Source organism: Mesoplodon bidens (genome assembly GCF_964165515.1).
Source record: "Mesoplodon bidens genome assembly, chromosome: 4".
Lineage (NCBI taxonomy): Eukaryota > Metazoa > Chordata > Mammalia > Artiodactyla > Ziphiidae > Mesoplodon > Mesoplodon bidens.
In genome coordinates this window covers 84,923,456-84,941,780 of record NC_138160.1, presented here as the reverse complement: position 1 = coordinate 84,941,780, position 18,325 = coordinate 84,923,456, and the positions used below count along the sequence as shown (strand labels likewise).

Below are 18,325 nucleotides of genomic sequence, written 5' to 3'. Positions count from 1 at the left end.
CAAGATGGACTTAATTGATATTTATAGGACATTCCATTCAAAAACAACAGAATACACTTTCTTCTCAAGTGCTTGTGGAACATTCTCCAGGATAGATCATATCGTGGGTCACAAATGAAGCCTTGGTAAATTTAAGAAAATTGAAATTGTATCAAGTATCTTTTCCAACCACAACGCTATGAGACTAGATATCAATTAGAGGGAAAAAATCTGTAAAAATACAAACACATGGAGGCTAAACAATACACTACTTAATAACCAAGAGATTACTGAAGAAATCAAAGAGGAAATGAAAAAATACCTAGAAACAAATGACAATGAAAACAAGATGACCCAATACCTATGGAATGCAGCAAAAGCAGTTCTAACAGGGAAGTTTATAGCAATACAATCCTACCTTAAGAAACGAGAAACATCTCAAATAAACAACCTAACCTTACACCTAAAGCAATTAGAGAAAGAAGAACAAAAAAACCCCAAATTTAGCAGAAGGAAAGAAATCATAAAGATCAGATCAGAAATAAATGAAAAAGAAATGAAGGAAACAATAGCAAAGATCAATAAAACTACAAGCTCGTTCTTTGAGAAGATAAACAAAATTGACAAACCATTAGCCAGACTTATCAAGAAAAAAGGGAGAAGACTCAAATCAACAGAATTAGAAATGAAAAAGGAGAAGTAACAACTGACACTTCAGAAATACAAAGGATCATGAGAGATTACTACAAGCACCTATATGCCAATAAAATGGACAACTAAAAAGAAACGGACAAATTCTTAGAAAAGCACAGCCTTCCGAGGCTGAACAGAAAGAAACAGAAAATATAAACAGACCAGTCAGAAGCACTGAAATTGAGACTGTGATTAAAAGTCTTCCAAAAAACAAAAGCCCAGGACCAGATGGCTTCACAGGCGAATTTTATCAAACATTTAGAGGAGAGCTAACACCTACCCTTCTCAAACTCTTCCAAAATATAGCAGAGGGAGGAACACTCCCAAACGCATTCTGCAAGGCCACCGTCACCCTGATACCAAAACCAAAGGTGTCAGATAGAAAGAAATCTACAGGCCAATATCACTGATGAATACACATGCAGAAATCCTCAACAAAATACTAGCAAACAGAATCCAACAGCACATTAAAAGGATCGTACACTATGATCAAGTGGGGTTTATCTCAGGAATGCAAGGACTCTTCAATATATGCAAATCAATCAAAGTGATACACCATATTAACAAATAGAAGAATAAAAACCATATGATCATCTCAATAGATGGAGAAAAAGCTTTCGACAGAATTCAACACCCATTTATGATAAAAAAAAAAAACCTCCAGAAAGTAGGCATGAAGGGAACTTACCTCAACATAATAAAGGCCATATATGACAAACCCACAGCCAACATCATCCTCAATGGTGAAAAATTGAAACCATTTCCACTAAGATCAGGAACAACCCAAGGTTGCCCACTCTCACCACTATTATTCAACATAGTTTTAGAAGTTTTAGCCACAGCAATCAGAGAAGAAAAAGAAATAAAAGGAATCCCAATCGGAAAAGAAGTAAAGCTGTCACTGTTTGCAGATGACATACTATACATAGAGAATCCTAAAGATGCTACCAGAAAACTTCTAGAGCTAATCAATGAATTTGGTAGAGTAGCAGGACACAAAATTAATGCACAGAAATCTCTTGCATTCCTATACACTAATGATAAAATATCTGAAAGAGAAATTAATGAAACACTCCCATTTACCATTGTAACAAAAAGAATAAAATACCTAGGAATAAACCTACTTAAGGAGACAAAAGACCTGTATGCAGAAAATTATAAGACACTGATGAAAGAAATTAAAGATGATACAAATAGATGGAGAGATATACCATGTTCTTGGATTGGAAGAATCAACAGTGTGAAAATGACTATACTACCCAAAGCAAGCTACAGATTCAATGCAATCCCTATCAAATTACCAATGGCATTTTTCACAGAACTAGAACCAAAAATTTCACAATTTGTATGGAAACTCAAAAGACCCCAAATAGCCAAAGCAATCTTGAGAAAGAAAAATGGAGCTGGCGGAATCAGGCTCCCTGACTTCACACAATACTACAAAGCTACAGTAATCAACACAGTATGGTACTGGCACAAAAACAGAAATATAGATCAATGGAACAGGACAGAAAGCCCAGAGATAAACCCATGCACATATGGTCACCTTATATTTGATAAAGGAGGCAACAATATACAAGGCGAAAAGATAACCTCTTCAATAAGTGGTGATGGGAAAACTGGACAGCTACATGTAGAAGAATGAAATTAGAACACTCCCTAACACCATACACAAAAATAAACTCAAAACGGATTAACGACCTAAATGTAAGGCCAGACACTATAAAACTCTTAGAGGAAAACATAGGCAGGACACTCTATGAGATAAATCACAGCAAGATCCTTTTTGACCCACCTTCTACAGAAATGGAAATAAAAACAAAAATAAACAAATGGAACCTAATGAAACTGAAAAGCTTTTGCACAGCAAAGGAAACCGTAAACAAGATGAAAAGGCAGCCCTCAGAATGGGAGAAAATATTTGCAAAGGAAGCAACTGACAAAGGATTAATCTCCAAAATTTGTAAGCAGCTCATGCAGCTCAATATCAAAAAAACAAACAACCCAATCCAAAAATGGGCAGAAGACCTAAACAGACATTTCTCCAAAGAAGATATACAGATTGACAACAAACACAAGAAAGGATGCTCAACATCACTCATCATTAGAGAAATGCAAATCAAAACTACAATGAGGTATCACCTCACATGGGTCAGAATGGCCATCATCAAAAAATCTACAAACAATATATGCTGCAGACAGTGTGGAGAAAAGTGAACCCTCTTGCACTGTTGGTTGGAATGTAAATTGATACACCCACTATAGAGAACAGTATGGAGGTTCCTTAAAAAACAAAAAATATAACTACCATACGACCCAGCAATCCCACTACTGGGCATATACCCTGAGAAAACCATAATTCAAAAAGGGTCATGTACCACAATGTTCATTGCAGCTCTATTTACAATAGCCAGGACATGGAAGCAACCTATGTGTCCATCGACAGATGAATGGATAAAGAAGATGTGGCTCAAGTATACAATGGAATGTTACTCCCGCATAAAAGGCAACGAAATTGAGTTATTTGTAGTGAGGTGGATGGACCTAGAGTCTGTCATACAGAGTCAAGCAAGTCAGATACAAAAAAACAAATACCATCTGCTAACATATATACATGGAATCTAAGAAAAAAAAGTGGTTATGAAGAACCTAGGGGCAGGATGGGAATAAAAACACAGACCTACTAAAGAATGGACTTGAAGACACGGGGAGGGGGAAGGGTAAGCTGGGACAAAGTGAGAAAGTGGCATGGACATATATACACTACCCAGTGTAAAATCGATAGATAGTGGGAAGCAGCTGCATAGCACAGGGAGATCAGCTCGGTGCTTTGTGACCACCTAAAGGGGTGGGATAGGGAGGGTGGGAGGGAGGGAGACACAAGAGGGAAGAGATATGGGGATATATGTATATGTATAGCTGATTCACTTTGTTATAAAGCAGAAACTAACACACCATTATAAAGCAATTATACTCCAATAAAGATGTTAAAATAAATAAATAAATATTTTTTAAAAAAGTAAATGGACTGTAATCTCCTAACTTCCTTAATCATCTGCCCTGTAGCATAGATCACTACAGACTGAGATTTCATTAAATCAAACAAAATAAAGCTGCTATATTTATTTTGCCCATGTAAGAAGAAAAATATTTCAAACTCAAGTTACTGGAAGATAAAACTGTTTTAGCAAGAATGGTAGGGTACAATTTAACATTTGCCAAACTGTGAGACATAGAACATAACTCTAGAGAATAAGTTAGCCAAAAACATGTTTTGTGTTAAATAAGTTTGGAAATATTGGTTTAAATCAAAATTAAGTATTTTTGCCCCCCTCTCTGCCCCAATCAGGACTCCTAAGAATATTTAATATGCTAACATAAAGATCTAAGCTGTGAATATGAAGCATTTGGTCAACCCACCTGAGTGATAGGTGAATTTCAAGCAGTAACTTTCACTAGAATTTATGAAACACTTTGGCAATGTTGGTCTAATTAATTTACTTCAAGATATAACTGTATATTTTTCCTTTACATGCTGAGAGCACCAAAGTTGTATGACCACTGAACACGAACCTTTAGGGAACACATCTGTTGGCACCTCCTTTATTCTTATGGCTTAATTCAATAGTTCTATAATTATCTAAGCATTTTTCAGGATTTTATTTGTAACAACAGAAAAGATCTTTAGTCTAAATAGCACCATGTAAAAGCATATAATCTATTTCTCCATCTGCAAAGTCAATCATATGAAAACATACACAGTAGAGTGTCTAATAATTATTCAGAAATGTAATCTTCACTGTAATAGCACTAACCAATGGGGAAAACGCAAGGAGTTTCTAAATGAAAATATTTAAACTTACATAGTTCCAGATGTAGTTGGTACAATCGGGATATCTTCAGCTTCTAAGGGTATCGACCAGGGGATATGAAACTGTGGAGCAAGCTCTCGCATTACAATATTCCTTCAAGACAAAAAGAAAAGAAAAATTAGTTCATTTTAAGACAAACCTGGGTATTTAATGACAAATAACTGAGTATTATAGGAGTTAAAGTCAAACTATCTAGTGATTATGTGAATACAGCACATAAAATGTAACCTAAAAAATCAACCCTGATCAAGAAAAATTAGATCAGTAGTGCTAAACTGTTGTATAGAACACACTAACAGGATGTCATGAATTTGGCTGTACTTATTTACTCATTTTAAAAATATAAATTACACAGGATTCAAGTAAATCACTGTAACTGCGTATCTACTTACAAAGATTCTGAAATCCAAGATTATCTCTTCTGTGTGGCCACTGATCATTTCTTTCAGTTTTTATTTATCACCTGCAAAGCTATTTTAAACACTATTGCTCATGTTTAACAAATTTCTTATTACTCTTTGCTAATAAGGTTAATAATGAAAACATGTTTAAGTAATTATAAGACATTTTTTGTTTTGTTTAAACTTAGCATTTACTCATGCTAAAATTTAGTAAGCTCCCCCAAATTTCACTTTAAGGGTAAGTTCACAAACCTTTGAAATATACTATAACAGCTGACCTCAATTATTAAAATACATTTTAATGTGTAAGTTTTTATGGCTTTGTCAAATATACTTTGAAATGGTTTAAAAATAGTTCTTGTCTTTCAAGTCGTCTAAATCAGGATATAAGAAAATAAGTCAAAGAATATAAAAATGGCATTTCTATATGCAATAATTTCTTTTATATTCACTTCATAATCTCATGAGATTATTTTAAAGTAACATGTGTGTAGAAAGCAGAATCATTCAAAAGAATTCTAAATTCCAAATATTTCTATTTTATTCTGGTTACTTACCCTGGTTAATTTTGTACCATTAAGTACTATAATTACATATCAAAAACTTGAGAAACAAAATAATCAAATAAATTAGCCATTTTGATGAATAACCACTGTAATAATCACTAAAAATCACTGTTACAGCATTTCTAAATCTATGAAGTTAAATACCTTTAAGCCTTTATCTATACTGGTCATATATTGATTTGTCTTTCATAACCCAAAGTGTAATTCAGGATTTGGCATGGTCTTTGGGCGTGTCATTTTATGAACACTGATTTTTACTCTGCAGTGTTTACAAAACCCTGATCACTTGATGTTTACCGTTATTTGGTTTCTGAATAACTAGTATGCATTAGCTGTAACAAAAGTAAAGAGGAAGAAATATAAAGAAGAAAATCTTACCCAAGTATTTTTGCACAATCATCATAATACTTCATGGAATTTTTCACAAAACTGAAGCCATTGACATCACAGACATAGGACTGTCCATTGGCCCGTAACAAATCAAAGCCACAAACTGTTTGCTATTTAAAATAAATTATAAACTTTAAAGTTCCATTTGAATTATGACTTACAGTTTTCCAGTCTTATTAGAACACATCAAATTTTATAACTGCCTAAAAGTATATTACTGCTTATCAGTTTACTTCATAGCAAGTAAAAACAAAGAAACTACTTATCTGTAACTTGAATATTCTGAAAATATACATGTCATATGATTATTTAAGTTCTTCCTATGAAGTAGATATAGAACAATAATGCTTACAGGACTAGAGAGGCCAAGAAATCAAGAAGTTCTTCAATTAACATTTTATTAAAAAACAGAAGTAAAAATTTTTAAAGCCTTCGATAAATTCTGTGCTAGTAGAAATTATATCATTTTATTCCAAAAAAAAAAAAAAAAAACCTAAACAGGAGAAAGTTTTGAAGACATATCCCAGAGGAAATGTCCCATTATCCCTATGAATCTTTTAAACCCTGATAACCACATACTTGTGAGCACCTGAAATAAATTTACTTTATTTGGGAGAAAACAGTTGAAGGGTATGAATTTCCTGCTCAGGCTCCAGGAATTTTCTGATCTTCTACATTTTATATTCATATATCACATATTAGTATAATGTGATTTTAAGTCAAGGCTTTTGGAATCCTGGTATTACAAAATTAAAACAATTCATATAAAGCTATTAAAACATATTTCAGGCTAAGATTCCTTCCATGAGAGACTTCAAATTATTAAAACACAAAGAACTTATTTATTATTTGATAACCAGTAATATACACGTCTTTAAGTTACATATCCAAGGCAAGGCTTCAACAAGATAAAGTTTATCCTTTATTAGATGCAAGCTGAACTATATTTAAACCTTTACTGTACAGTACCGGCAAAGCCTAATAATACAGATTGAGAGAACTAGTCAAATGTCATAAGTAAAAAGTTTTCTTTAAGAAGTGTATTAGTATAGCCTTCATGAACATATTTCACTATATATAATAGGCTAAAGGGGGCTTCCCTGGTGGCGCAGTGGTTGAGAGTCCGCCTGCCGATGCAGGGGTTCTTACCCCGGTCCAGGAGGATCCCACATGCCACGGAGCGGCTGGGCCCATGAGCCATGGCCGCTGAGCCTGCGCGTCCGGAGCCTGTGCTCCACAACGGGCGAGGCCACAGCAGTGAGAGGCCCGCGTACAGCAAAAAATAAAAAACAACACAAAAAAACCCTCTAAAATAAAAAAAACTAAAAAATAATAATAGGCTAAAGGATCAATTGCAAAGGCTAGAAGACTGATGACATTTTTTATTTAAAAAATCATTTATCAACTCTGAATAGATACTTGTAATCAGTTTTGGTTATAGGGGTATGTTAAATAATACTCCTGTAATTCTACTGTGTCAGTTAAGTTTTCCTCTGTAATTGTAATTTCTGAATAAATTGACAAGGTTTCCTTCTATATAATACAGAAAGAATAAAGAGAAACAAAGGTCTTCATTTATTATATATATTTTAATATTAATGGCACTACAAGAATCCCTTGAAAAGTACATAAACCATTCAGATATACCACTTTATTTTCTCTGCTTATCTCTCCTGTTATAAGCCCAAATAACATCTCATTTACTCAAAAAACAAAAAATTAGAATTTTTACAAGAGTCTATATGGCCTGCATAACATCTTACCTTAAATGCAAGGCAGACTTTCCAAGCAATTAATTTCTCTCGTGCATTGAGAATAACAGGGTATCTTACTTCTTTTCCTTCACTATCTCGTTCCACCTTGCCATCAAGTGCAGGAGATTTTCGAGCTTCAGCATGGGCATAATCTGGACCTACTGTATAAACCTTTCAGAAATATTAAAATACATATTTTACTTAAAAAATATATAAATAAAAACAGCAGACAACAAATTCAAATAAAAAATAATAAATAAAAAATACCTGTGTCCAGACTATTTTTTCACACATCTTTCTATTTTACATGTGAAAATTTTCAATACACTGGAAGAGGTTATAAATAATTAATTATACAGCAAAAATTGGTATAGTGAGGTTCTGTTCTCTATTAAAAATAATTATACTGAACATTATGAGGGAATACTAGAATGCATATGATGTGATCCTTCTCAAATTTTTTAGTTTAACAAAGTAGAGGTACAAATAAATAAAAAAATTACAGAAGGAAGTAACTTTCAAAGTAAAGATTTAAAAGTGGGTGGGGGATGAGGGACAGCATGAATTCAAAAGCAGACAAGAGAGGGAAACGCACTCTAAGCAGAGGTAATAAACACAGACAAAGGGCAGAGAAACAAAACAGCATGATGTATTCAGGTAACAGTATGTTATTTGGTATGGTTTATAATGTAAGAAATAAGGTTTGTAGGACAGAGGGCAGATTGTGAAGTATCTATGCCAGCCTTATAAATCTGATTATTACCCTGTGGTCAATGAGGATCCACAAGAGAATTTTTAAAAAGAAGTTCATGATCAGGTTTACACCTAAGAAAGAACTCTCTAGACACAGACTGGCTGAAGGTAAAGCAGTTAAGACCTTATATGTCACCAACAGAAATCACACCTATTTTTTTTTTAATCACATTATAGTTGTCAAAGTTCTCAAAATATCATTTACACTGATCAATGCCTGGAAACATCGTGGTGGCTATTAGACCCTTACCCACTATATTTTGGGTTGGTTTTTAAATATTCAATAAAATTTGTCTCCTTGGTAATCCTGTGTGGTTTATTTTAAGCATTTAAGAATATTATCCTCTATAAAGGGTCCATAGGCTTCAGACTGCCAATGGCATTCATAATACAAAACAGATTAAGAATCCCTAGTTAAAAAGAAAGAGATTTAGAATAGAGGTTAGATATAGCTAACTAAAGGGTAATCTCTTTTTCTGAGATCACTGGTAAACTCAAAATACAAAATGAAAATATACTTTAATCAATCCTACCTTAACATCAGTACCATCTGTGGGCATAAACTCTTCATATATATATGAGCCTGTTTTTCGTACATTGCTTTCTGGGGAATAAACACTACTTCTACTGCCAATCTGAAAATAAAAGAAGTCTATCAATGTAAAAACTAAATCATTCTCCTCATTTTTATAAAATAACCCTTTTTACCATCTATTTCCATCACTGATATTTCCAAAATTTTTTTTAATCTACAAATATTTAACAACACATTACATAGCTGACACTATATTATTTTCTGCTGTAATTGTAACTTGAATAGCGTAAAAATACAATGAACACTAAGAACAGTGTTTCTAAGATTCAACCATATTGATGCATGTAACTACTTTCTTAATACTATAGAATTTTCCTCTGTATAAATAGCCCATAATTCATTCATTTGCCTATCAATATATATTTAGGTTGTTTTCTAAGCTTTAGCTAGTAGAGCAACCTTGCTTCGAACTTTCTTTTAAATATCCCCGTGGCACATGCGTGCAGGAGTGTTTCTAAGACATATACTAGAAGTGGAATCACTAGGTGATAGAATATGCTCACATTCAACTTACAAAATAATGCCAAAATCTTTTAAAAACTGTTTTAATAATTTCCAGTCCCTCCAGCAATGTATAAGAGTTTCTACTGATCTACAATTATCTATATTTGGTATTGTCAGACTTCCTAATATTTGCCACTCTAATGAATATAAAACAAGTACCTCATTGTGTTCTTACTTTGCATTTCCATGATTGTTTATGAGTGAACGTGCACTTTTAATCCTGATATATTGCTAAGTTATATTGCTAAGTAGAAATGTTGCTAACAACGTTTGGGCTTGTACTTGTTTTCCAACTACCTCAATCTTCTTGATCTTGTTAATTCAAAAAGTAATTCAATGTCATTATATTTTAGACTTGATTTACATTTATTTTATTATGGGTGTAAAATTTTGAGCATACTTTCATGTATTTAAGAGTTCATTGGCATTACTTTTTCTATGAACTATCCATTTAGGAGGCCATTTTTCTTAAAAAAATGCTGATCTTTACTGTATTTCCCACATGACAGATACATAAATGGAAGGTAGAAAGAAGATCAAATAACTTTCTTGGTATTCAGTAGGTAAGCTTTTGCATAAACAACAATAATAACTAAAATGATGCCTTGCTTTTCTAACAAAATATTGATGATATCAGTTTTATTAATTTATCTCTAAATGATACATTGTTAATCTTAGTTTTACTAAATACTTGATTACTTTTAGTAAAATTTATACAACAATGTATTTAGAATAGTATTCACTAGGGTAACAAAGGTTTACCTTTCGAAAAAGTCTTTGACTTCCACCACCAGCAGATGTTGGATAATAAATGTAAACATTGTGGTCTTCTGCACTGACTGGCTTTTCTACAAATGGCTTTTGGAAAACTTCCCCATTTACTTCTACATGATCTTCCCCTTCAATCAGATTACATTCTATAAATCATAGCAAGAAAAATTATATATTGTATATTACCTAGATATAATATTATTATTGAGGACTTTTTTTTTTTACTATAATAGAGATTACAAAGAAAAGTAACCTTGGATAATGTACTGATTTGATTTTAATTAAAAATATTTATGCAAACATATGACCTGTGACATTAGGAACTATATTCTTCAAAAATCTAATGGACCTGCCATTTTACCCTGTCACCCCATAGAATTCAAAGTTAGATATGAAATGATACACAAGAAAGATTGAGAAATAACTCCATAATGCTATCATCTTCTGAAAAATGTATGGAATCATTATACCACAGATACCATAAAACATGAAATTATTTAAGTTAGAAAATTAACCAATATACAGAGTAAGCAAGCAATCCAATCAGCAAGTTGTACCTCTAGACAAATGAGAAAAGTTCCCTGTTACAGATGGTACTATATCTGGTTTTTAATAAAAGTTCCTCTAATGTACAATAGTCATCAAAATTCCCCAAAATAGTTATCAGAATATTAAAACATATAAACATTTATCTTGCCTTTTTAGACTAAGTGTAACTTACATGCTATGTTTTAGATAACCAGGAAAATGAAGCAAAGCGTACTTTAAAATATTAATAAATAGTAGTATTTCAAAATTCCTACTCATCAGAAGTTTAGTTGTGGCATACTAACATGAAGTTTCTAATACTTAATTCAATAGTCATAGATGAATCACTCATTTACCCCAATCAATACAAATTTATTAAGCATGTAATTTAAAAATTCTTCTTTATGATTCTGATATGTCAAATGTAGACCAAAGAAATGTAGGATATACAACTCCTGATTATTAGTTAGCCTTGTAGTTCACAGTGTCACATTTTAATTGAAATTTAATTGCCTATTTGGATCATTTTTTAAAAAATTGAATAGAAAACCATAATTTAAATTCTTTCCATTTAATTATAGAAGAGAGTGGCTCAAAAGTATGTTAAGTGATAAAAGATAGCTTGTTTAAAATCTCTTACTCTTACCTTTGGGATTATTTGGGTCACGATTCAAAATTGCATAACGAGGAAGTAAAATACCTTCAGCTTGAAGAATACTATATACTTCTCTCCTGAAGAAAAAAGAAAATATCCTTATTGTTTTATTGCTCTGTTTCACAATGAGTATATTACTCTACTGTTCATAAAGTACATTATTACTGTTCTATCACTAAAAAAGTCATGCAGGGCTTCCCTGGTGGCGCAGTGGTTGAGAGTCCGCCTGCCGATGCAGGGGACACGGGTTCGTGCCCTGGTCCAGGAAGATCCCACATGCCGCGAAGCGGCTGGGCCCGTGAGCCATGGCCGCTAAGCCTGCGCGTCCGGAGCCTGTGCTCCGCAATGGGAGAGGCCACAACAGTGAGAGGCCCGCGTAGCGCAAAAAAAAAAAAAAAAAAAAAGTCATGCATATAAAGTCTTTTTTTAAGTAAACAAATATGTCATTTTGAACATTGAAAAACTGTATTCTAAGTAAATATTCAGCAATATTAGAACAAAAGTGTATGCACAATACTTTTTGTGGCATATTAAAATACTAATTTTTAAAATTGGGAATGTAAATGTATAAAAAGAAATGGTTAAAGTTACTACATCACAATGACAGAATATTACCTAAGTATTAAAAACCTTATACAGTACTCAAAGAATATTTAACAATGTGGGAAAATGTTTATAGTCTTTTAATAGAAATGTGATCCTAATTTTGTAAAATGTAAGTGCATATATGTATTGCTTTCTATAGTAAAAAAATATGGTAAACGTAGTGGCAGGGTTAAATGCCTTTTTTTTTTTTTTTTGCGCTACGCGGGCCTCTCGCTGTTGTGGCCTCTCCCATTGCGGAGCACAGGCTGCGGACAAGCAGGCTCAGCGGCCATGGCTCACGGGCCCAGCCACTCCGCAGCATGTGGGATCTTCCCGGACCGGGGCACGAACCCGTGTCCCCTGCATCGGCAGGCGGACTCTCAACCACTGCGCCACCAGAGAAGACCCAATGCCTTTCTCCATGATTTTATTTTCTAAATTTCTTAAAATGAATATGCATTTATATATATATACATATATATATTTATAATATATAAACATGTAAACCTAGGTAAAATGTTATAAAAATTGAGATATTAATAACATTACTATCTGGAAAAGGACAAACAAAAATAGAAAAACAAAAAACTATAGGGCCTTACACTTCTTACAGCATTTTCATATGTATAACCTCATATTGTAATGCTAAGACAGAATAGAATGCCGGTGAAATTATAAGGGTAGCCAGTAGAATGAAACACCAATTAAATGAAATATATAAATGCATTTGTATTTTACAATTTCTTTTAAATATCTATGCTTTTGACCTGTTAAATGAATTGCTAAGATATACAGTAAAATATTTCTCAAAATGGTTCCACTTTACCATTAAAAACCTAGTTATAATGGGTAAAGCCGTAGCTTCATCATCAGTCACATGACAGAAAAACTGTTCATAATTTTCAATGGTTTAGTAGGGTCTGGAAATTAAACAGACCTGGTTTAAGTCCTTGTCCCACTACCTGAGAAACTACTTGTGACTCTTGGCAAACTAAATGATCTTCCTGATTCTCAAGTTTTGTCACCTGAAAAATTGGGTATAAATACCTATTTCTAAGTATTATTTCAAGGATACCACAAATCTATATATGTATAAAAACACCTGTACCATGTCAGCTTAAGTAGATACTAAATAAATGTTAATTTTCCTTCCTTAATTTAGCCAATTTAACCACTCACCTATCTTGTATGAGATACTGCATATTCAAGTCATTGATTACAAATGGATTCCTGAGTTTTGCATAGGCAACTGCTTTGTCCAGTGGAAATCCTAAGAACACATATTATTAACATATTCTGTAGAATCTCAAGATAAGTTGACATCTATAACTTAATCAACTTGAATTTATGCCACTTCCTATAAAAGACTAATTTCATTATGCATGTAACTGCTTTCTCTATAAGACAGAATAATACACAAAACTTGATTTATCTTGTACTAGTAAATAAATCTTATTTTTTCTTAGTGAATTTGTTAGATAAGGCACAGCAAGCCAGTGGTTATATAACCCAATTTAGAGCACTGACATGTTAGTTGATGCCTGATTATTCAAAGTCACCTGACAGAAGGTAAGACTACCTCAAACACAGATAGAAATCTATATATAAATAAGTGTATCACAATCACCTGGAGATTTTTTAAAAATTTATATAACTCCTCTTCTTCTCACTAATGATATTTTGATGCGTATACATATAAATTAGCTGATAATTCAAAGAACTTAAGCATCTTCAAAAACAGCAAAAGAAAGATTAATTTACATTCAACAGATATGCTCAAAATATAAAATATATGAGCAGAATCATGCTTACTGTTAACTAGGTCAATGTTAACACAGCAGAAATTAAGTCCTTAAAATTTCTAGACTTTGGTAAAATTACTAATTACAATGAAAACAAATCACATGGCAGATATAGTAAGAGATCTAAAAAAATCTAAATAATTTTAATGATTATACTTCACTCTCTGTATTAACACTAAAAGACTCCAATTTTATCCATCAATGTATAGTATATGATTAAGAATGGCAGTATACCATAGATGTTAAAAGCATAAACCAAGGTTCAAATCCTAACTCCATCTTTCATTAGCTATGTGACCGTGGGCAAATTTATTTAATATCTCCAAGTCTCTGATTCCCAGTTGTAAAGGGGTATATTAACTAAAAGGGTTTTTGGGAAATTAAATATAATAGTGTATATAAAACACTTATTACAATACCTGGCATAATAAGTGCTCAATAAATGTTAACTATTATTTTCCCTAAATAACAATATTTTAATAAATAAGCAAAAGGGTAACAATCATCAGGCATACATAGCTTTAGCATTTAACTATAGTATGCTACAGTGTATCTGTGAAGACACTGTATTTTGTTTCATTATCAGAATAGTTAGTAGAAGAAGGAAGTGTTAAAGCCTACTGAAGTTAAAAAAACAAAAACAAAACAAAGAGCTATGGTCAGTTAAAAAAAATTTTATTCCTAAATTCCTCTTAGCTTTTAACATTTAATTATAAGTACTCTATACCAAGAATCAATGGGCCACAAATCACAAACCCATCTAGTTTTATAGACTCTAAGAATTCATCACTTACTGTAAAGATGTCTCAATGTCTATGGTTTGGAGCTTTCTAACACAATTCAGGAAATAAGAAACGCCTATATAGTCATTACCCTGCTTTTGTTGCTGTTAAAGAGGCAGCATGTGGGATATGACCTTAGGTAGTATCTAGTTTTTACAAGCAAATAACTAGCTTTAACTTAATAAATAGGAAGAACCATGTGATAGTAAGGGAAGAACATCTTACCATCAAGGATAAGCAAATTTTAAGATTCTCTAAAATGAATGACTTCAGTCTGAAAAGAAGACCAGGGACTTGACTTCTCTATGAAATAACGAAAATCAATATAGTGTATGGAGCACAAAAAGTCTTAACCTGCTCCATCCCCTTCTTGCTGAACACCTAACTAAAGTGAGACTTTAACACACCTGGAGGCTACATTAGTTTGGTAACAAAACGATTTAATATGAATACATTTATAACTGAGTGCATATCTTTTAAATTAGAGCTCTTAATGAAAATTAACTTAATTCACAGATTCTTAGGTTATAAATTTTCAGACATACACTTAGTAACTTTTGATTAGTGGACTTTACTTTGAAGAAATACTTAAGCTTAATTGATATTTCAGTTTGATTTATAAAAGATAGCAAGACAAATATAAAATTCAAATATTAAGTTCCTAAGGAATAAAGCATGAATATGTATTGAGGAATGATAGACCATCTTCTGTATGGCAAAACATATGGGCTTATAATATTTAAAAAATCAAGAATTTGTCCTAAGCAACTTACAGTTGTAAACAAAGACATACATTCAAAAAGTTCATCACAACCTTATTTTTAATAGTAAAAATTGGAAACCATCTAACTTTTAGGATATTGGTTAAGTATGATATAGACTATGACACCATTAAAAATCAGGTTTTTGACAAATGATATAGAAGGGGAAAACCTCCTGATGTAATTAGGTTAAAAATTAAATATAAAATTACATATACACTATAACACTAAATGTGTTTTTAAAAAATACACACAGAAAAAAAGATTGGAAAGAAATATATCAAAATGTTAATATCACTTATCTGTGAGACTAGGTGAGTTTAATTTTATTTTTCTATTTTATCTATTAGTTTTATAGTTAGAAAGGATAAAGAGGTTTCCCTCTCTGTTTTACTACCTTTAGAATGAAAAGAAATAAGACAATCACACAAAGGCCAGTTTTCTACTGGTTCATTCAAAATAACATCTTCTTCAAATACTACTACTGTGATATATTTAAATAAGGAGACCCGTTCAAGAATTTCCTTCATTGGTTTGGATTTGGATTTCTTTGCCATGGAACATATTCCAACCATAATCTGCCTTTCCGGTGGCTAAAACAGAAAGAAAACAAAAAATCAGGTTGACTTGATAACAACTCCAAAGTACAGCTATCTTAAATCTCTGTCAGAAGTACATAAAGCATGTGATGAATCAATAAAAGTGACACATTACCCAAACAGGCATTTTTCAAGATTATATTGTTATAATACTTAATAATAATAGTTTTCTACAAAGGTCTGGAAAAATTTTTTTAATGTTTCAGAACACTGTTACTACTTTCATTCAGATTTCAAACTTAAATACTTCCTTAACTGTCTCTAGTGTTTATTTGCTAAATAACAATTTAGCAAATTGTTAAATTGCTAAAGGAGCAAATAAGGCCTAAAGGGCCAATAGGAGTGAGATAAAGAATTCTCTTGCCTAAAATAAGATATTTTCACTACAAAGCTATGCAGTGTTAAAATATTTTTGTAGATTGAATTTAAATATGAGTTGGTCACCAATGACAACTTAAAAGGAAATTTTGGAGAAAGCCACACTGCTAAACAGAGGTGTCTATGCTCTTTGACACCCCAATCTTCGTACTCAACATTCCTAGTTTACGGTGTTGCTCATCTCTGGCACCCTTGCTACAGCTCAAAGGCCATGATTCAGCCTGAAATTTAAAACGCAGAATATAGAAACAACTTATGAGTAGCTCATGGGTTTATAAAATTACTCAAGATTCATTCTGAGGTCTTTGCTTTCAGGTACTTTGAGAGTTTTATCAAATATAAAGCTGTGTCCAGTTTTCCATTTCAGTTCTTCTCTCTTCTATATTTATTTATTTCATACGACATTATAATCTGGGCCCAAAAGTGTTTTACTAGACTTTCTCTTATTATAAATCTAAAAATAAAACAGGGCAGCATCTGAATTCTTCTTCTTCTTTATGCTTAGCATTATTCCTCTCACTCATATGAAATTTAGAGTTCAAATTGGTATTGGATTTGATGTTACCATCAAAGATTGTAAATCCTAACCTCCCTGGGATCTGCTGTCTTTCACCCTCTGATCATCTACTTTTATGTTCCCTTATTCAATTCTCTCCTGATCAAAAGCCTCGGCATAGCTCATTATGATGTTCCTTAAGTAGATTTCCCTAGACAACAAGAGTACTCAACCTAACGTCTTTGATACCTTAACAGAACGATCTGGAACAAATCATTTTATCAATCTACAGGTCAAATGAACCAAATCAAGCTCCTCAAAATGTGAACTCAATTTAATTAGTACCAATATTCCAAGAACTATGCTAAGCACTGAAGAGTTACATATACAGAAACTACCTGTCATCAAGCATTCTGAATCTAACAGGAAACACAGTAATCATACAGTACATAGTGATACACAGAATAGAAGTATATAGTCAAGGTACAGAAATGGTATTGAGGAAAAAATGTTCAAGTTTCTCATGGGGAAAAGAGTAAGGAGAGGGGGAAGACTGAACAACATGAAATCTGAGGTTTTGAAGAATGAAAAATGATTCACAAATTATCCAAAAAGGAGGGGCATTTCACAGAGATAACAGCAAAGAGGCATGGTACAAGATAGAATATGTGGGAAATAAAAATCTGACATTGCTAAAACATAAAAGGTAAAAGAGAAGAGAGACAAGTACAGTTCTAGACATAGGAGAGAGATAAAAATCCTTATATGGAAGAAGACTGGACTTGATTTATCAGTGGTGTTCTCATGTGCTCAGAAGAACTCTAAAGAAAAGGGGTAAGCGTAGCAGAGGCAGAATCAAAAGTACTTTCTAGTCTAAGTCAGTTAGAGAAGCTCTGTTTTTATGTTTTAGTTACTGGACTTCTACATAAGACTTTAGATGAAGAAAAGTTTGGGCTGGTATGAGAAGTTTGAAAACCATCATTTTTTTCTAGGGGTGAGGTGGGGGGGTGGGATAGATTTTAAATGGGTGACAGTCTGATTTTGCATTTCAGATGTATAACTGCACTGTGAAAGGTGTTGTTAAATAACAGTGAAAAAGAATTTGAAGAGTCATCTAATAGCTATTTTTGGTTCATTTTTACTACTTACATCAAGTATAACAGGTTTTTGTTTTAAAACAAAATTCTCTTTTCAATTGGAAATATAAGAAACACATATTTTGTTTGTATTTTAAATAGGTTCTCAAAGTAAAGCAATCTCTAATTGTAAAGGGACAAAAATGATGAGTAATAAAAATGTTGAGCTAACATAACCATAGCAAAATAAACATAATAAATGTGTTACTCCTAAAGATCCAGTATGGTTTACACACATACATAAACACACACACACCCGTAGGTACTTGAGGTAGTTTCTCCTAGCCACGCAGTTTAGACTTCTGAATAGTTAATAAAAGGGATA

The 18,325-nt window shown here is 32.6% G+C and overlaps 1 protein-coding gene across 22 annotated transcripts in view; it reads right to left on the bottom strand.

The window, feature by feature from the left end:
• Window positions 1-18,325, bottom strand: part of PPIP5K2 (diphosphoinositol pentakisphosphate kinase 2) — a 79,831-nt gene that overhangs the window by 52,837 nt on the left and 8,669 nt on the right. For all 22 annotated transcript variants that reach the window (XM_081233245.1, XM_081233241.1, XM_081233230.1 and 19 more), the window contains exons 3-10: window positions 15,789-15,984; window positions 13,226-13,316; window positions 11,453-11,538; window positions 10,270-10,424; window positions 8,942-9,043; window positions 7,665-7,826; window positions 5,890-6,011; window positions 4,536-4,637 (exon numbers count right to left, since the gene is read on the bottom strand). In XM_081233245.1, the coding sequence (XP_081089371.1) occupies window positions 4,536-4,637; window positions 5,890-6,011; window positions 7,665-7,826; window positions 8,942-9,043; window positions 10,270-10,424; window positions 11,453-11,538; window positions 13,226-13,316; window positions 15,789-15,984 (1,016 nt within the window). The remainder of the gene's footprint in view (window positions 1-4,535; window positions 4,638-5,889; window positions 6,012-7,664; window positions 7,827-8,941; window positions 9,044-10,269; window positions 10,425-11,452; window positions 11,539-13,225; window positions 13,317-15,788; window positions 15,985-18,325) is intronic.